This window comes from Aquila chrysaetos, chromosome 19, assembly GCF_900496995.4.
Source record: "Aquila chrysaetos chrysaetos chromosome 19, bAquChr1.4, whole genome shotgun sequence".
In the NCBI taxonomy this organism is placed as follows: Eukaryota; Metazoa; Chordata; class Aves; order Accipitriformes; family Accipitridae; genus Aquila; species Aquila chrysaetos.
Window position 1 is genome coordinate 16,239,017 of NC_044022.1, and position 21,319 is coordinate 16,260,335.

The window sequence follows — 21,319 nt, forward strand, 5'->3', positions numbered from 1 at the left end:
GCTGTGTATGCCTGGAGTACCTCTGGAAATCAAACGTGTTCCTGCAAAAGTGAGGATCAGTCCCAGAGGACCTAAAGTGAAATCTGCAGGAGACAGGACCCAGTGCTTCAGACCTGCCCTATATTCACAAATAACTTGTCCACAACTACAGGGGAAACTTCTACAGCAAAAACCTCCTGGTTCTTAGCTCAGTGCTAGAAATCCACAAACAACTTCCCTTTCCCAGTGAAGCATACTTTTTAATTCTTGTTATTATTTTAAAGTACTTTTTTAAAATGGTAGAATACATTTAATATTTGTATTTAAGAATAAAATCTAGGTTTGACGTAATGGCAGCACAATGGAATAAAATGCTACTCTGAATTATGAGGAAGAGTAATTCAGCAACATGCAGGCTCTAGCTTTTCTCCAAAGATTCAGCACAGAAAACATTCCTCACCACAGTTACTGTCACAGATAGGGCAGTGAACCTGTGTTTTTTCATGAATATGCCTGACAGTGCTTTATCAGAGCCTGAACCCAGCACAAATTCTGCTCTAATTAACCCAACTCATTTTTTCACAGCACATACATACTGAATGAAGTCTTTGTGTGCATAGTCCATCTCTATGATTCTATGATTCTGAGATAATATAGCAGTGGGAATCTTCAGGGGTACCTGATAAAATAATCTTCGCCAATAAACAGAAAACTCACAGCATAAAGTCTCAGCCATAAAATCTGATGAGATGTTTCACTCAAGGCTGGGGTCTTGGACAAAATACTAGCATAAAACATGCTTCTCTATTTTGTCTTCAGCCTCTACTGCTTACTTGCATTTATCCCAGGACTACTGCAAAATCCGACCAAAATTCTCAGCAAACATCCATATATTAACATTTCTCTTGTTAGTTTCTGCTTCTCCAAACTGAGAAGCCATCAGAGCCACAGGCCTGTGCACATTTGAGGAGCAACACGTGAATGACAGAGAAGGGAAACTAGCATTAAGCCAAGCAAAATGTAGGTTTGGTACTGGAAGGGAAAGGTTCAGAGTTCTGCCTTAATCTCAGGAGGCCATTCCTATTCAGACACAGATGTAAGCGTGAGCACAAGCATGACCCTGAACCTATGTTCTCTGTTTTTAATTGGGGCTAGAGTCAACATTTCCAAGAAAATTCTCTTTGTTCACAGTTAAGAATTTAAAATAAATATCCATGCTTTCCTGCAACTGCAAGCCCTTTTTTCTTTTTTCTTTTTTTTTTTTTTCTTTTCAGTATCATTTTTCCATATTAAATCCAACTTTGCCTTTAGGACAATTATTTTGCTGTATTTCATGTAATCCTGTTGTGCTTGCTTCAAATAAGCCAGTCATCTTTAACACTGTACGAAGTTATCTGGCAGCATTATGAATGCACCAAAATCTATTCACAATCTGATAATCTACACTTTCTATTTGCAATCAACTTTTTGCCTTCTGCTCATAAACAAAATGGCCAATTGCCAGTCATAGGCACTCTTGTGATCAGGATCTCAGAACCATAGTATGCCACAACTCAGGCATTGCTAGTGCTCTGTTTCTTCCTGGACTGAGCTTCCCATCATCCAAAACACCTAGAGCACCTTTTAGACCAGTGGCAAATTTGAGGATGCAAATGCAGAATTGCCTTCTGTAATGCACACAAACAACCCGTGGGCTGATTAACTTCAAAAGATGGTTTAATAAATAGAGAGAAATGCAAGTTTCAAATTTTGGACCATCTTTTGATAGTTATTAAAATAATATTATTAAAATATTGTTACTGAAATGAAGTCCAATTTTATCTCTGTTTGCAAAATCTAAACCCATGCAAGTATAATTCCAAGGACCTAAAATCATTGAAGGACTTTAGACAAGTATTTACTCCTTAAGATAAAATTTTCCAATTAAAAGGGCCTCATAGCTTCAGGATGCTTCCTTAACACATCAAGCACCTTACTGCTGGCAGTGCCAAATCCCTGAAGCTCTCAAAGCACTCTTGAAAAAAGGCTTTGTCTTATTCCTCTCAGATATTCTTTGGGGTAAGACTCTGAGGAACAGCTGCCACTGTGCCCAATTTAGGCTTAAGTAGTTAGCTCAAGATCATAAAGCAAAACATCTGCAGAATGTAGAGTAAACATAGATACTCTGGCCTCAAGTACTGTTTTCAAACTGACCACACAGAAGAAAATACAGAATTAAACGGATCATAATTGTTAAACCGAGTTGGTTACAAGCGACACCTGAGTTATTCAAATAATTACTTTTTTTACTGATTAGAAATAGGCCTTTATACTTGGATGCTGATTTATCTTTAGTTAAATTCCACTTAAATCCATGTTAAGTCATTGTGTTCTTGTCAACAGATTTTAGATTGAGTCAACCCTATGCTCCCTACAAAGGACTGTTTATGCTCTTAGAACAAATACCAATTTATACGACTGCTGGATAGAGAGCTGTGCAAGTGAGTTTAATCAGGCGTAACTCAGTCCTTCAGAGTCTCCAAACAAGCTTGAACAAATGGCAGCCAATGCTTGGCAGAAAAATATTTCCATCAGTTTCCCCAACCCAGAGTTCAATCACATCTGGAAAACCAGCAAAAAAACATTTCCCCTCTCAAGCATGAGTAAACAAGCAGTCAGTTTAAGCTCTACTTATAAAACTTAAGTGTGATGGTGATACAACATCAATCACCTGACGGGGAGGAAAAGTGAGGACTGTAGCACTTACCCCATCCTGGCTGGGCACGAAGTTTCAGACGTGCTGAAATTTCTCAGTACTATGCACCAAGCACTACAGAAGATGAGTAAAGAGAGAGGTAAGCAATCACCTGTGCTGCAGTCGGTGTTAACAAAAGCTTAGGGAAAAGAGCTTTGGGCCTTTTGTCTTTTGCTGCTCAGTTGAAGACGACAATGAACAAGCATGAAAAAAGCTGCAGCTAAAAAGGCAGCTGTAGCAATACATGTTTATTTTGATATTCAGCAGGATCTCAATTTCATTTTGAAATTTAAGGGGGGGGGGGGAAATCCAACCACATTCAAATTCTCTGTAGGTGAAGCGAAAGTTTGTTTTTTGGTTTTGTTTGAAATGACATTTTTCCAGCAGACATCCAACTTCAATAAATGCTCCTTTTCAGACGGAAAATAACTCAGGACAGCCTCTCCTATGAAAATATTTTTCTCCTGGCACAACCAGGTTGCATTCCTAACCTCAGATGGTCTGACTACTTTGAGAACAATCAGCCACTTCTATTGATTAAACAAACATGAAAAGAAATTCATTCTCTTTAAAAAGCAGTTTTCTACAGCTTTCGTAACACAGAAGATGAAACTAAAAAATAGGGTCATTTTGTGCTGCTTCCTTCCTTTAATTTTATTGAGTGTCAATCTAAATAATTAATACAAAGTTATTTCATTCTATGAAGATTAAGAGACTTTACAGTATAAAATTCCCTGAGATACAATATATAACTTAAAGGATCACATAATTCTATATTCCATTTACACCATAATCAAAAAGTAATATTATTTCTCCTTATAAAAGCCAAAAAATAATTATCTTCCTTTCTCTCCCTCCACCCCAATATTTTAAGGCACGGAATAAAACACTTTTTCAAAATGTATTCAAAAAGACTTTTCTACTTAAAATAGAAAATAACTTTGCTTAATTTTTACAGATGGATTACACACATCACCTGCAATATCTTGTGGAGTCTGGTACCTGATCTACAATCCAATTTGCTCAGGCAAATTTTTTATTCATCATTGAACTTGAGCTCTACAAAGTGAATTACAAAAGCCAGTGCTTAGCTTATAACGGTACACTAACTGTTAGTCAGTGGAGTGGATGAGCCAAAAACCAAAGTAGATTTATAGAGATGTTGTATTACTGGCTTCAGCAGCTGCAGACCAGGGCTGAATTTCCTCCCAAATCTAAAGGGAAAAGTGTGCAACATATGGCACAATTGTGATCACCTTATTCAAACATGATGCTTTAATTACTGCATAGCTCTTTTCTGAATTTTACAAAACCCAAGTTCATCAAAGATTTCAACTGCTTTTCTTAGAGAGCCTGAAAAAAGTATCGGTTGCAATCTTTGGAAATTCCCATGCTCCTGTAGCCTGGTCTTCTCCCTGTGGCATTACTAATGATTACACAGAACTGTGTGCCTGGAAACTTTCTGAAAATGCTAAAAAGTTTAGGAGGACTGAAAAAAATGCACCAGTTTCAGCAGACTGATAAAGAGTAGTGCAATCTTAAATATTAGTTCACCACTTTTGAGTTTTTGTATACATTTACATGAGCTGTGATAAAAACTGAACAGAAAAAAAGAATAATTCAAAGGGAGACAGATTCTATCATCCTGACACCTAGCTATTATTGTTAATGCTATATTTAAATTAGATTTTTTAAATTATCAAAACCAATTTTATGGGAGTGGTAACCACTGGTAGAGAAAAGAATGAGCATGCCATGAAGAACACGCTTTTGCTTTAAACAATCACTTAAGACCTCTGTTGAAGTGAAAATCCAGCGTTAGGGACCATCCCTACTACACTTCACATTTTGTTGACTGTCTTCTCTCCTTTCCCAATAAAACTTCCACAGCAACTCTGGCATTAACAACAGAAAGGTTCATGAAGTACTTTCAGCCATCCTTCCTTGCACAAAAGCAAAAGGGAATAAACGTAGGAGCCAGCAACATCCAATCTAGTAAACCTGTGCAAATTATTCATGAACTTCATTATTATTAGATTTTTTTCAATAATCCTTGGTTCCATGCTTATCTAATCACGGGGAACATCTAATTTAAAATAAATCAGAGTAGGCTGCCAGCTCATAAATCTTAAAAGCACCTACCCGACATCTCTTACTGCTTAAGTCAAACCTAATCCTTTTCTAACCTAAATATGACTCACAAATGCCAGTAAACTCACCTGTTCTGTGCCCATCTTTTACTTGCAACTGACTTTATTCTTTCTCCACCTGTTCTGTGCCCATGATTTTATTCTGAGCAAAGCCTCTGGATAACTCCATGCATTATCCAGCTCCTTAAATAGGAGCTGGACGAATGTCTTAATCATTTGTGCAGGGCTTTTCTGAATTACCATTTTTTGCCACCAAAACTTATAGTTGCAAAGGGCAGGAAGGGCTCAGCTTCCTGAGGATGTGTAATTGCAATTGAAGTTTTTTTCTGGATTTCACCAAGCAAGATTACACCTAACCAAAAAGTAACTGTACACTGACTACAAGGAAGACTCCAGCAAAATGGCAGAGTCTGAAAGGGAGTAACTAACGTCAATGTTCCTGGCAGGCACTGAGAAAAGGAAGTTTTATCTTAGGAACCTATTTATTGATTAAAAAACCGAGCTGGAAAAAAACCCTCAAAACCAAAGGAAAAAAAATAGTAAATCTTTCCCTTTTCATATTGTTTCCTCGCACAATCTGTATTTTACCAACAGTCTAGATCTTATTCTCTACAGTAATTTTCTTTTTGAAAAGGCAGTGATTCGGGACTCGAGTTTTGGGGTGGTCTTTTTTTGGTAATTATTATTTTACAAACAGCAAAGCGGCATTCTGAGTAGCCTGTCACTCGGCAGAATTTTTAAAAATGCGTGCCATAAACCAAAACAATCGCTACACAACAGGACTGCCTAAAGATACTAGAGAAATAAGTTAGCCTCTCCGTATACATATTCAATATAGCAATAAAAACCCTGTAGCTCTGAGCCTTTCTCTGCTTTTTCCTATATGGCAGTAATTTTGCAGAGAAAAACATGCAGATTCCTGTAAACATTTTCTAAATCCTGAATAAAGGGAGAGTGGAAATGTTCCCACTTTTTTCCTACAGTCTGTCTTTCCCTGTACGTAAAGTTCTCCTCCACTTTCATACCGGGTAAATGTGCCTATGGTTTCGGTAGGCAGCGGAAGAAATACTCTACATCATCTGAGCTGTCTGTTCCACTTGGATCCAGACCCCTCCGCACACTTTTTCCTAAATGGAATTATTATGTGGCTCAAAGCATTATTAGTTGGCTGCTGCAATTTCAAACACTGCTAAAAAGTGCTACTGTATCATTACATTCTTACGTTCAACACTTGCGGCTCAGAATTTGCCTGCAAATAGCTTTCAGGCACATAATAATCACTGCTTAAAAATATTCACTTTTGCCTTCAGAGTACAGAAAGCCAGCGCTGATCATGTATCCCCTGTAAGCAGAAGAAAGTTGCGTGGTCCAGGAAGCTGTCAGAGCTGAGAAAATTGGTTTCAGCTGTACGGCTGAAGAACTTGGCATCGGTTATTTATGTCGAGCCGTGCACAACTGCAACGGCTTCAGATCTGTACGACTTCCGGAAATTTAACTTTGCTCTTTAAGAATCATCTCGCCTGATGGTTCTTTGTGCTTTCGTAATTCTGCACTCTAACAAAAATCTTCCTTTTTGTAGGCTTCTCACAGCTTGTTCACCTGTACCCGTACGCCTCTCTCGCTGACGACAGCCCTCCGCGTACACCACCTCGGCCGACGGCCTCCGCGAGACCCATCCCTCCCCACGCCTCGACGCGGCCCACCGCCGGCACAGGCCGGCCAGGCGAGCCTCGCCGCCAGGAACATCAGCTTTCAAACCAGCCGGCCAGGTTTCGTACGGTCTTGATTTGGTTGCCGGCCGCCCTCACGGCCTCGCAAACCTTGCAGAAGTGCTCGTCCCAGAACGAGGCGACGTGGACTTCGTACTTCTTCCTCCAGGCGAAATACCTCCTGTAGCTGGGTTTGTTTTTATCGAGGAACTTCAGGTAGGCGGCCAGCAGCCGGGGGCTGGGGAAGTCGTCGACGTGGATGAAGGAGTCGGGGGGGATGAAGCGCTCGTAGTTGGCCCTGCGGGGCCCGAGGACGACGGGCACGGCGCCGGCGGCGAAGGCGTTTCTCCAGAGCTTCTCCGTGATGTAGTCGGTGTGCTGGGAGTTCTCGAAGGCCAGGTAGAACTTGTAGGCCGAGACGGTCTCCACCACGCCGCCCTCGGCCAGCGCCAGCCCCCGCGCCCCGTACACGTCGACGGCCAGGTGCTCCTGCAGCTGGCGGTAGTAGCGCACCCGGGCGTGCTCCTCGTTCCAGTTGCTGACCACCCAGGCCACCAGCCGCGTCTTGCGGGGCAGGACGAAGGGCCGGGGCGCCGGCGGGGCGTAGAGGTGCCCGTAGGGCACGAAGACGTCCGAGTCCCGCCGGTAGGACATGGTCCAGTTGAAGAGGCCGGCCAGCCCCCGCAGGCCGGGCGAGTGCGAGGGCGACTCGAAGTTCATCCACACCCAGAGCTGCCGCGGCGGCCGCGGCGGGGGCCCGCGGGGCAGCCCCTGGGCGCCGTGCAGCGCCAGGTCGCGGTGGTGGAAGAGGACGGCCTGCGCCTCGCCGTAGCGGCTGCGGTCGGCGCTGAGGCGGCAGCCCGTGATGTTGTAGCGCCGCCGGCAGTCGGCCATGCGCCGCGGCCGCCCGAAGGGCTCCCACCACAGCAGCACGTTCACCTCGCCGCCCGGCGCCCCCGGCTCCGGCTCCGGCTCCGGCAGGCAGGCGTAGAGGGCGAGGGCGGCGGCGGCGCCCAGCAGCCCGGCCGCCAGCGCCCACCGCCGCCCGCGCAGCCGCCGGCGCCACCGCCGCGGGCAGCCGGGCCGCCCGGCGGGGCGGCGGCGCGGGGCCGGCTCCATCCAGGCCGCCCGCCGCCGCTCTGCCCTCGGCGGCCGCCGCGGGGCAGCCGCGGGGCCGGGGCCGGCCAGCGCATGCTGCGGCTGCGGCTGCGGCCGGGACCGCCGCCGCCTCTCGGCTCCCACCCCCGCCCCGCCGGCGGGGCGGTGCCGGTGCCGGTGCCGGTGCCGGTGGGGCCGCCGCCGCCCCTCCCGGCCGTGCCGGCCCGCCCCCGGGTGCCGCGGCCCCCGCCCCGCCGGCGCTGGACCGCCGCCGGGGAGCGCGGCCCCCAGGCCCCCCGGCAGGGCTCCGGGGTCTCCTCCCCTCCCCTGCGGGCGGCAGGTGCCGCGACGGCAGCCCCGGGGGTCGCGGAGGTGCTGCCGAACTCAACAGTTTCCAGCACCTCTAGAAGGATGACCGACTTGGGAAACGAAGAGAAAAGAAATTAAAGAAGAGGGGTGGTTTGGTCCTTTTAAAACTTTCTTAGAGCTACCTATGTTTACATGAAAGTTTTGGAATCTCACAGCTAGTTAAAAACTACAAAACTTTATGGTTACCGGAAAATTACTTTTTCCAACTCTGTTACACGTAGCTGCTGTGGAAAAGTGTATCAGGCAGGCTCGAAACTTTTTTCCCCCAAGTCATCTGCTTCAGGGAACTAAGAGATCATTGATTCACACAGTTCACAGACTGTTTGTACAGAACTGAAGAGTTTCCAGCTCCGACGCTGCGCATTTTCATACCCAACAGCTACAGATCCAAGGTCCTCTCATACAGGTCTCCTGAAGGCAGCAGAGTTACACCAGGCATAAATTCTCACTGACCATTTGGATTGCAGCATAGCTTTTACATACCGCACAGGTCGAGGCACTGTGACTTGTCTCTGTATTAGTAAAAAAAGTGATTCAAGCCTGTTTACGCCCCAAAATAAAGAACAGTTGTGTGTGAGGTTGGCGTTAGGTTAGTAACCAGGTCGTGTGCATCCATAAACTTATTAATCACACACATAAGCACTTGCAGACTTCCGTTGTCCGTGTTGTGAGCACTCATAAAATATACGCCAACAGCTGTGGTTATAGTCGGTATGTTACTGCCTCTGCTCCAACGTACGGCGTTGGTTGGAAGGGATCTCGGGGGGGTCACTAATCCACCCTCCCACTCAGAGGAGCACCACTGCCCACACTAACCAAGGTCCTTACCTAGGTGCTGGCAGGACTAGCACCCAGGTGTTGAAAATATTCAAGGATAGAGACTCTACAACACCTCTGGCAGCCTGTCCCAGTGCTGTGCCACCCTCCCAGAGAAAAAGTTTTTCCTAATGTCCAACCCTGAACCTCATAACCTGGAATTTGTGGTTGTTGTCCCTTGTTACATCCAAAGAGACTGGCTCTGCCATTTTCATAACCTTCAGATAGTTGCTGGCTCCCATTAAATCATCCCATCGCCTCTTCTTCACATGACTAAACAAGACCACCTCCCTTAACCTCTCCTCTTAGCTTGTGTGCTGTAGGGTCTCTCATCATCTTGGTAGTCTTCCACTGGACCATGTTCTCAACATCCTTCTTGAACTAAGAGCCTGGAAACTGGAGACGGTGTTCCAGGTGCTGCTTCACCAGTGGGGGATAATTACTTTCCTCAATCTGCTGGACGTACTTCTGATGTTGCCCAGCACGTGGCTTGCTTTATTTTTGAGAAGTCACATTCAGCTTGATGTTCATGTAGCCCCCAGGTCCTTTCCAGCATGGTTGTTTATCAGCCAGCCAGTTCCTAGCCTGTACCAGTGCACGCGAGTTTTCTGCTCCACATGCAGAACTTGCTCTTTCTCCTTGCTGAATTTCCCAAGGTTTCTCTTGGCTCACTCCACGTTTCTCAAGGCCTCTCTGAATTGAAGTTGTACAAGCCAAGATGTCAACCCTGCTTTCTAATTTAGTATTGTCTGCAAAATAGTGTGCTAGCCAACAGTAGCAAAAAACTCTCTTAGTGCAATAAACATAAGACCTATCTTGACAAATAACACTGATTTTAGTCAGAAAATTGGAACCTGGGAAAATTATTTTACCGCAGTAGAAAACTGCAAACAAATGTAGAAATACAGTGCTAAGGGAGAGTCAAATCCTCTGAGGGCATGAGCTGCACTTAGAATCAATCCAGAACCCATCCAATACAATGAACACTACCTAAAACAAGCACAATCCCTAGTCTGCCTTAATTAAGGATTCAAAGTGGTCCAAAAGCTCTACGGTTAGTAATTTTACCCATTTCTACAGATAATGTGAGAGATTTGGGACCCATGAAATTCAGTGGGAAAGCTCAATTGACTTCTGTAGAATTCTGATTCACTCAATAAATTTGATCATTATCAGCTGCAATGGCAGTTCTTATTTTCCTTCAGGAACTTAAGTTTCAGCATTGATATATGACTTTGGAGGAGTCTTTGTCTAGTCAAGTTCTCATTTCCATTGCTTGAAGATTTGGTGCTAAGCCATTCCAGTTCCAAAGCTTAGCCAATTACATTGATGATGCCAGGCCTAATCCTGCAAACGGTAAAGTCAACAAAAATGTTGGCATTAATTCAGGGTTTATGAAATGTTTCAGGACAACTCAACATGGAAGTCTTTATAAGCCAAGTAGTGAAAAATTTGAAAAAAAAAAAAAAAAGCTTTCCTTCTGAAGATTAATAGCAAGAGTTGGCTAGTTACTTTTGATTTTCTGCAGTCCCACAGTGAAACTTCAGCATGATGTTCAGCTGCACTGCAATGGCATCCATTTTAAGACTATTGTCATACGGGAACAAATCTGTCGAATTATTTAGCATGAGATCAAAATGAGACTTCCTATATTCATCAACTCACCTAGAGATAAAGCTCTACGCTGCATATTGAAGAAAGATATTACTGAAATCCACAGTAAGTTCCAACAGTATATACAGCATGGAAATCCAGTTTTATAACATTTCCTATTTGTCCTATTATGGCAAATAAGAATTAGGTAAGTTCAGATGAGAGGACAGTAGCCTAAGATGTTTCTATGAGTAATACTGTCACCATAAGTTCCTTTCCATGTTACACCCGCATCTGTGGAGACTAAATACATGTTTACATTTACATGTTGTGAGGAGTCCACTAGTTCAAAAGTCTTTATAGAATTTGTATCTACAGCATGATGAAACCCATTTTCAAGGCATATTTTAGAATTTTTACAAATTACAGATCCATTTATTTTGCTATCACCATGTGCTCTTCAAACTCCTCACAATGTGGGAGTTAGCACAGAGATATATTTTAGTTAGATGTTGATCACAGTCACTACAGAAAGTAACAATAGGTGTGTCTTCAATTAAGAGTCCAGCAGCCTCCTAGAAATTTTGGTGTAGTAAACTTACAAGCAAGATGTGGTGTGTTGCTGTAGAGTGAGGGATGCAGGGAGTGACCTCCCTGTCAGGACCAGGGTTAGGAGTCAGGTGTCCTCAGACGTGTGTGTAGGCGAGGGATTTCCCTCTCCTTTTTAACATCTCATTTCTCTTCATGAGAAGAAATACCAGCCTGGCAGTAACCCACATCAGCTCTAGTTTGCCTCATTTCTGCCGTAAGACACAGCGCGTCAGTGGCACGATCGTGATCAGCTACTCTGCGCTAGGAAAAACTCCACAGACGTCACTAGGAAGTACAACATGATGAAGGCTGAGTAGTGTTACCAGATGCCTGCAGACCTTCCAGTGGGAACACACCTGGTTTTGTCTGCTTTGGAGGTAAACCATCCCAGGAGATAGCTCCATGGACTGAGGACCACACAGACTTCTTGGTACTGTATACACAAATTGGGGAACTGTGGTTTAACTGCTCTGTGGAAACCACAGTCAGCTCCACTACTGCTGATGGTCAGGAATTTAAAATAAAATGCTGGCTGCTAGTAATGAAGCTGTTGCAAAATAAAAAATATTTTGCTTATTCGAAGGTTAGTTGTTTGCCGTTTCTAACAGCAGTAAACGTTTTCGCCTAGAGCTTCCCAGCTGGCTTCCTCTTCTACTCTGACTCACTCTGTTTTGTCACACTTGAGAAGTATTTAAGCCTAGAAAAGTCTTTGAAGTTATTTGTCAACTGACTTGCAAACACAGTTTAAAAGTACTGCAAGATGTGGTTGTATTTTCAGCCACAGCTATCAAACCAGACATCCTGTCAACCAGGGAAACCCTGTGGAGTTTTTTATCCTAAGAAAACGTGATCAGCTTCAAAGACTAGCAGGATGCTATCTGGTACCAAAATGACACTAAGAATGACTTTGAAATCTCTTCTTCATAAATAGCCCCCATCATTTCAACACAAGTTTTTGCTAAGAACCTAAATCCTGTATGAAAAAGAGTGATAAAAGTTCTGTTCTGTTCTGTATAAATTGCATGCTGTATTTTAACGTAAAGTTTAAATTACTTTAATTCGATTACCTAGCGTTTCATACTCAGGATTATGATCTTTCTGCTTGGAAGTTTAAAATTCTGAAACATGATGAGAGATAAAAGATTCAGTTGAATGTTGATGCCTGCCTTGTTGGATTCTGGACAGACAAGCCCACATTATTGCACACGCAGCAAATACTATGTTAAAATATTCTGCCTGGCTACATTTCTGCTTATGACTGTGAGCAGTGTTGGATTAAAACTATGTAAAGCTGACATTTCCAGGTCAAGGCACAGGCATGAACAAATGTGCTGTGCACACTGTGGATGGAGGATCCTGTCCCAGAATGTTCTTCCACCTTCCATTGCAGCACACATCTTTGTTGTTCACCAGTGTAGACCAGAGCCAAAATCGTAGCAGAAAACTTTCCTGACAAAACCACACGATCCTCTGACCCTTTGACATGTGTGTGTGTACCAGCAAGTCCAAATTTGGCTCTGTGGATATTTGTTAGCAGTTACCATGGATTTCAATCTTCCTTGGTTTTTGGAGCACTGGACAGCATCTTACACAGCAACAGTGGCAGGGGCAGTGATGTGCAACCAGCTCTGATGCTCTCATTTTACCCAGTGAGCATCCCCCAGACCAGAGGGCAAGGGTTTGTGCTAGAGCTTTTCTTCAGGCATCTCTGAACATCAAGCATCGAGGTGACGTTTCAGCCCAGGAGACAAGACTAGCTCTAGTTTGAGGTAAATCTCCTAAATCACATATAGTCTAGTTATGGGGCTCTCAATACCAATTGATTTAATAATCTGACCCCCTCTTATTGTGCTTCATTGCTTGATAATGTAGGCGTAGCCTTTGAAAGATGTCAGTGTTTGAACACTGTTATTAATACATGGAAGCAATGATAACATTTGTCTTTTAAAACAGTACTGTTTAGTTTGGAAATGAAATAATATAAAAAAGCTAAGAGAAAAAGGTAGCTGAACAGTTAAGACAGTAAAAAAATCACTACAATAAAATGTGAGCACAGTTAAATTACCCAAAACCCCACTTAATGAAATATTATAAATATGATAGTAATATTAATAACATTACTATAATATTATGCAATTTTATTATATGTAAACAAATTGCTTAGTTTTATTCAAATGAAAGATAAGACACATAAAAAGGTCAGGAACATGAATATATCGGACTAGCTAAGAATTACCCAAGCCTCGTAACTGAAATAAAAGATTCAGTAGAAAAGATCTAAAAGACATTTCTCCGTTGTACAAGGTTGCACAAAAAGGAAGAGGGAGCAAAGGCACAAATGAGATTCACAAATCTGCCTTTGTTGCAGCAAAACTGAGCTAGTGCATGAATCCAGGATAGACCCAGAAAGTCTTTTCACTTGGAAAATTTTAAAACAAGATCATGAAAAAAAAAAAAATACTAAGAATGAGAAAGCAGGGGGATGGGCATAGAATAAAAATGAAGCAAGGAGCAGAAGTGAAATGCAACAAGCTTAATCAAAGCATCTATCTGAAAACCCAGTGTTTTTCAAACATTATTGTGTGGTTCATGATCAAATTTGCATCTAAAAAGTGAGAACAATGTTTTCAAAAGCAGCTACTCCCCTAGTGCCTCAGGTGCAATTTTCAGTGCCAATAATTTTTTTTTTTGTTTAGCAGTCAAATGGAAATGCTGAAAAGAGTTGGTTTGGAGCCAGCTAAGGGTATTTTTTTCCCCTTCTCACTAATATAAAAATAACAACAAAGTTTTAGTGTTAGAGAGGAGTTCCAGACAATCAATAAAACAAACATCCCATTTCATTCACAGATAACTGTAAAAAAAGCAAAGGAAAACAAAGTCTAGCTTCACACAGTTGTCACTGAGACTCTTCCTTTTTAACAATATTCAGTGTGGTTTAGATACTTCCTTAGCATCTGAGAGCCCCAGAAACAAATCCCATCTCCACCTCTTAGGATCACATCCTAGGAAAGATGTGAATTATCAGTCTGAGATAGAACTGGAAATAAGGAATTCTTCAACTCTGACTTTAAGTTATCCATCAATCCTAGTTATTTTTTGTCACTGTACAATACAATCCCCTCCTTTAAAAAGACAGTAATGCTTGTTTGTCCCACAAATGTGCTGGAGGGATGTCTGGGAAGAATTCTGGCAATGAAAACTGTAGAGTAAGTGCTAAGTATTATTAATTTGGAAAAGAATGTGCTACAATTGTTCTAGAAATAAGGCAAAGACTGATCATTAAGTTGGATTTTTAAACATGAAGACAGGAAATATCCTGCCTACCAACCTGGTCCACCACCTCCTCACTTGATTGTCGGTTGTCATCTCCCTCCCCTGTCACTCCTTCTTACAGTTCTCCAGGTTCATCAGGCAAATGATCACTACTATGTGTTTCTCGTGTTATCACAGCACTTAGGAAACAATCATGGATCCTTCTAGATATGGTACAAACACAGCTGTGGTGCTACATGTTGAGGTGAATCTCATCTCATCCTAGCAGTTCTTAGTCCTCAAAGAGGGGACATCCCATAGTCATAAAAGCCAACTTCCCATTTTCAGCACCAGCTGTGCAAACAATAGTTGACCTACAGGTTCCATCAATTCCTCAAGCCCTACTCCCTCACCAGTAGGATTGAGGAGAAACCACCCGGGCACCTATGTCTTTGACTTGCCCCACAGCAATGTAGTCATGCTTGATACGCTCCATGTCTCCCCTGGCAGTATATTTGGTGTCCACATGGAAGAGCAGCACGGAGTAAAAGTCCGAGGCCCAGACAAGACTCAGCACATCGTCCCAGATCTCAGCACCCCAACAAACCTCCCCAGACAGCATGCTGGGGCAGCAAATGGGAGCTTCCACCTCCCGCAGCAGGGAGTCTCCAACTACTATCATTGTTTACGTCCTCCTGCATGGTTCAGGCTCAGCCAGCTCAGACACTTTGCTGGAGAGAGCTTCCAGGCCCTCATCTGCTACCAGAGCACCGAAGCTATTCTGTAGCTGCAAATGTCACTCCTGTCCCTGGACCTCCTCAAATCATCCATGACCTTGCAAAGCTATCTTTTGTTCTGGTTTTATGCAGTACCTAGAAGGATCCACATTTGTTTCCTAAGTGGTGTTATAATACAAAACAAACTAATGATCATTTGGTATTACCTTGTTGTAACAATGGTTAAGACTGAGAGTTTAGTGACAGGTTATTTCAGGTTCTATGCTGCCTCTGTGGTTCTTTGACACTATGATAACTCTTACATATATCGAGAGGCTTATTTATGTTAAACTTTTAGTAAGTCAGGCTAGATATTGAATCACAAACTCTTGACTTATGAACTGCTCAGTTTAATGAATGGACTCTGTCTAAGGCATTTTAAGGCATTTCTTCAATTACTTTACAATCTTCTGCTGGAACTTAGAATCACTTTGAACAGAGAGGCCTATGAAAATGTCAAGTTTCACAGTAACCCATTTTTGTCAGCAAGAACATTTTGTTGTCTTTGGATCGTGACATCTTCATCACTGGCTGAAACGTGGAACAGGTTTGGCTACTACATCTGGTAAAAAGCAGTACGAGGATATGAATAAAACAACAGCCAAGGAAATAGCTGCCTATCCAAACAGAACTTTCTTCAAAATCTTAGAGATACTGATCTACATTTCTAAAGGCAGCTAGTCAATTTGATGTTTGATTTGGCACATCACAACAGGCTCAGGTCTTCATAGCACTAAAGTTCATCAATCTGTAAAAAAACAAGATCAGCTGTGAGGATGGATGAGACACCACAGAGCGAGTCCCCCAAACCACTAGTCACTTCTAGGGAAAGGCAGGAGTAAATTGGAGAAGCAAAAATAAACGCATTAACTTCAGTAAATTCAGCAACAGGAGTATATTTTTTTTCTTTTTGTCTCTTCTACTTATGTCTCATACATCTTTTCCCTTCATTTCTTACAGTTTTTATCTCTGCATTGCTGAACTATGTTCTCCTCTCCCCAGTTCCCTTCAGGAATTCCTGACCTTCTGGTCTATGACTCCTCTTTCATTCCCCTTGTCTGTGCTTCCTCCTTTTCCTCTTGCTGGTGCCTCTCCTGGCACTAAACACAGTAGGTTCATCTTCTCTCTAGAAACCCCTCTTCTTTTTTGTCCATTTCCATAGCCTGTACCTACTCCATCTCCTAGTTAGTATATTACCACCTCATTTCTTCCCCAGAAACTTACACAGAAAAGGGTGTGTGAATGGAAACAGTTTGGTGAGCATTGGAGCTGAAGCCAGATCGCTCCCAGTTTTTCTCCTGTCTTGTATCTTTTCTGCCACCCCTTCTCTCATGATACCTGCCTATTCTGCTGCACAACAGGCAGTATAGCTAGTGAGGAGAGCATCACTTGTCTCTAGCAGCAGTCCCTGGGAATGAAGGTACATCTAAATTCCCAAAGGAAAACCAAAAAAGTCCATAAATTTCAGCACCTAAATCAATTTGAATAAATTGCTTTATTTTAACGCTGTTCTTCCCTCACGGATGTTCATGGGAAACAGAGATCCTGATCTTTGACAACTGCATGCCTTCACTAGAAGCCTCAGGTACATGAGTTTTAAAGTTGTGCCAATGTCTCCAAACTCTGAGGCATTATTTGGTTGTATTTTCTATGGTGTGGCTAAAATTCTCTTTGTTCAAACACATACCAGAAGTCACTGCAGTCAATACCTGGCACAGATTAGGCCTGCTCTATAAACAAAATGTTCCTACAAGTACTCCCTCTAGAGCAAAGGCAGCGTGGCAGAAGGCTGTACTGGTTAAATGCTTCTTATAGTAGCAATAACTTAATTCATGCTGCTGTTGTAACTAAGATGCCACTATCTCCAGAGCTCACAAGATCAAGATAGGAAGAAAGAGGTGCTAGGTATGAAGCTAGCTGTATTTTTAAACCACTAGCCCTTGAGAACATGGGAAGGAGCTTCATTTAATGGCAAAATATGCTGAGTTCATATATTCTGCAAGCTCATGGTACCAACAATATTACTCTCATAAAGCTAATGAACTCTGTTTCCTTAGGGTTGAAAGCTTTCACCTTCCACTACAAGTTAATACATTTCACTGAAAGAGAGAAGGTGGGCACATTGAGGAGACTATGCTAAAATCCACCAGCTCACAAGGAACAGGTCTGCTCCTCAAAAGCCACACTCCACTGACTGTAGAGAAAGAAATACATGCCCCAGAGCACCAGCTGACCATTGCAGGCAAATGCTAAAATGCCTGAAATGATACCTGGATCAATCTCTTTCAGAATGTGTGTTGGAAGGAGGGCTTTTCCAAACATTTGAATTGTTTAAGGTTGGATGTTAAGAAAGGCAAGTAAGGTTCATTATCTACACGAAACCAACACTCACTACTCATCAGCAGGAAACAAGTGATTATTGCACATGTTTACAAAAGGTTTCAGAATATGAAATAAGGCGACTCAACATAGCTGTCCTAAACAGGTTTCTTATCCAAAAATTTCATGTCTGTTGGCTACTTACTAAAGGAAGAGGTGGGTTAGCTCTGCAAAAAGATGCCCGGTGGTGATTACTATAAGACCATGTAGGTAATCTGATGAAAAAATAACATTGAACAAAACAGATCTGCAGTCCTGTGAGATGTCTGTGAATTATAAAATTATATTACCCTGAAATTTTAAAATGAGGTGTTACAGTGAAAGTTTCTCATTATTGACTCTTACTTTTCTTTCCTGCATGCCTTGAGTAGAGTTGAGGCTGTAAAAGTAAACCATTTCTGTTCTGTGAGACTGGTTTCAGGCTTCCAATGGAGAAATTCTTTTTCAAACTCCAAATTCCCTCCAGAGCCACTGTTAATAATTTGTCAAAATAATACCATTACAACTGATTACTTCCACTTGTTCTGGAACTAATGTAACTTTTAAAAGACAGTCCGTTTGGTCTATACAGTAATTAGAAGTAGTTAAGCAGAACACCATAATCTTCCTCCATAGTTAATGAAAAGAGATTGAGACCTTCAGAGAGCAATTCAGATTGCTAAAGATACACAACACTCTCTGCTGTCTGTAGAACAGCTTAGGACCGCTAGGCTGCTAGCTGAAGCAGGATGCAGCTGATATATAACGTATGAGAAACAGCAGTAATACCATTGATGCATCCAGCATGATTTATTGGTCATACTGGAATACCAAATGCCCTCATAAAAAAAAAGCATTTTTATTTTGTGGAAAGGTTACAATTTACTAACCATCTATTTTATGTGAAACAATAAACTTACTAATCATCTAAACTGTGTAAATCACTAACCATCCAACCTGACAATTGTTGTTTATCAGAGCCCCGACCACTTAGGGAGCATCTCTAATTCTCCAGATGTATACAGATGGAAAAGGAACTAGGTACTTGCTGAAGTTGTTGAGACACATGAGCAGACCAATGTTAGCACCTGCAGTTCAGCTACTTGTCCAGAACCCCTTTACAGTCAATGGGAAAGGAACAGGCACTTTTAGAGCATAACACATGCAACAGTAGGTATCTAGGACAAGTCAGAAGAATTGCATTTTCAAAGTGCCTTTTTCTCTCCATTTACTATAAACAGAGCCTATGTCATTCATTTGCAGGTGTGTGCTGTAATTGCCTAAGGAGCCTAATCACAGTAATGGAGTTGCAGGTTTAAATGGTCTTTACATCTGACAGGATACTGATTAAATCACCTAACTTATGTACATTTTTTTCTGTGAATCCAACTGTTTTAAATTCATTTTTAGTGAGTTTAGATTTGGGTCTCAAACCTACATAAGAGAAACCAGACTTTTAAAAAAATTTTCCAAATTTCGAAACAAAGGCAAAAATGCCCTTACTACATTTGTGGACAATGTAATAATTAGGAAACAGAGTAGGGGCTTATTCCAACAAAATGCAGCTTAATATAACCAAGGAATAGCTTTATTCTATGGAAGAGAATGTGGGGCTACAGAATGGGAACTGTGTATTGTGGAACAAAAGCATCATGGATTTAGGAGTAGCAGTAGACAGTTCAAGGTCCTCGTGCTAATGTTAGCGCTGAAATAAACAGGTGATTCTCTCTCTACAGGCTACTAGTGATATAAATACTGAAATACCATCATCAGATTTAGTATTCACATTTTAAAAGAGGAGGCAAAACAATTGGTGAGAGTACATAAAGAGCCAAACCCAAATATTTGTGTATATACCTTCTCTGTAAGAAAATCCTGGATACTAAAACAGGCACTATTACATATCCAAGAAAAGCAAGGAGCTGAATCATGCAAATCCAAATTATTAATTGGGCTTTTTTTTTAAATATACCAATCACTTGAACAAACTAATGAGGGAAGCTGTGGAATAACCAGCTTTACTCAGTGGACTCTACAGAGAGGTACCTAATAAAATACAATGGCTTGGCTGATAAAGGCAATAAAATCTCATAGTCAACCAGATAAGATGACTTATCCCTAAACACTACAAACTTCTGAAAATTAATTTTCTACAGTTAGATTAATAGATCTTATGGCTGCAGGAGAGCACCAGCATGATGTGAGTTTTGTCTTATATGGGTCACTTGGCTTCAGGCTAATTACTGCACCAAGACTAGCAAAAGAGCTTGGACCAGGGCTAACAGTTTAAGTGCAAAATATTTAAAGTGTGCATTAAAAATGGTGAATCTAATTGATCTTTGTTTAATTGTTCCAGCATTAAGTTCTCGTTTTGTTAAAAACCGCAAATTATTTCTATTCTGATCTTATCTCATTTTTACCTCCAGTTCTTGGAACTTTTAACAGTCTAGCTAGACTGAACACCTTGTTTCCTCTTAGACTTCCATTTCCTCATTTGCCTACTGTAATCAAGTCTCTCCATAACCCTTAACCTCCATTAGCTGCCTAAACAGACTGATTTTCTAATTGCTTTCACTGTTTACCTGTCCTTTGTTTACCTTTATCATTCTTACCTCAACTCTTTCTTTTCAACACCAACTTCAGTTCTGAACAGCAGAAGGGGACAAAGTATTCTAATAACTACAGCACTTCTTTCAAAGAAAAAGGTAACAAAACCTCCCTACTACTTGGCATTTGTTTCTGTTTTATTAAACTGATAGATCATACTGATGTTCTCTATGGTCCTGTAATTTCAGATGAAAAAAAATTAACAAAGACTTCATGCAGTTCTTCTGTTTCTAAATGTTCCCCAGGCTATTACATAAATGTTCAGGGCTGTTTTTTGAAAATAACAATTTTGCCACAGTTCCTTAAAACAATTTATATTTGCCCTGACAAACACTTGCCATTTGCTGATAAGGAAGATTACCTGCAGCTGGATGTTTAACATGGCATGCTTCTTTCTGAAAATAAAGCTCCTCTTCAAGTATTTCTTTAACTCTCCTAGATGGCTCAACATACACAAATTTCTTCCCTGTTAGTAAAACATAGTACAAAAGAACCAGTTACTTTAAATCCCCTGAATGCTAACGCGCTTTGCCAAATGTAATGTCATTTTATGCTCCAATACACTTTAAGGCGAATCATCTACGAGTACACGCTAGCGTTCAGCCAGGCCTCGCTCCCCAACGTTGGGCGATTCCTCACGACGGGACCACGGTGGGTAAATCTAAAAGGGGAGCGCTGGCGGGCTGCAGCGCGGTGAGGGGGGTCTCCATGAAGAAGCCAAGGCCACCCCAGGGCACTCGGGGAGACGTGGCCACTGCGTCTCCCCACGGCGAACAACCCAAGGCAGGGCTGCGCACGGAGGAGGTCTCCGAGGAGATGTCCTCTCTGGAGGAGATGTCCTCTCTGAAGGAGGTCTCCGAGGAGCTGGAGAGGAATTAGGGCTCCTCATGGCGGCAGGGGAGCCCCCGCCTGACAGGGCACTACCCAGACCGCGGCGGCGGCGGGGTGCACGGTGCCGGGGAGGCGAGGGGCCACCAAGGAAGGTGGCCGCGGGGGATCAGTGGGGAAAGGGGGACGCGCTGGGGAGCACAGGGCTGGGGAACGGAGGCCGCTAACGGGCGGGGAGCGGTGAGGCCGGCCCCGCCGAGACGGGCAGGGGGACGAAGAACGAGACTCACAGGGCGGAAAGAAGAAAGGAATAGCCAGAGGAAAACGGAAAGAGCAATAATAGGACGCAAAAGGAGGAGGATAAAAGAGAAGCAATCATGGAAGAAGAAGAAGCCGACCGGGCAGGTAGGAGAAGGGAGGGACACGGTTGCAACAGGAAAACGGGGGGCGGGCGGAGGG

General features: G+C 42.6%; 2 protein-coding genes across 2 annotated transcripts; both read right to left on the reverse strand.

Moving 5' to 3' along the window:
* Positions 1 to 3,333: 3,333 nt before the first annotated feature.
* FUT4 (fucosyltransferase 4) lies at positions 3,334 to 7,691 on the reverse strand. The gene has a single exon (XM_030043222.1). It carries the CDS (start codon positions 7,689 to 7,691, stop codon positions 6,609 to 6,611), a length of 1,083 nt encoding a protein of 360 aa, XP_029899082.1. The 3' UTR covers positions 3,334 to 6,608.
* A 5,532-nt stretch (positions 7,692 to 13,223) lies between these two features.
* C19H11orf97 (chromosome 19 C11orf97 homolog) lies at positions 13,224 to 20,526 on the reverse strand (the record flags this gene model as incomplete). Its single annotated transcript, XM_030042699.1, has 3 exons — positions 13,224 to 15,815; positions 17,792 to 17,917; positions 20,394 to 20,526. Coding segments are annotated over 3 exons (264 nt in total), but the record flags the coding sequence as incomplete, so codon positions are not given.
* Between the last annotated feature and the right edge of the window lie 793 nt (positions 20,527 to 21,319).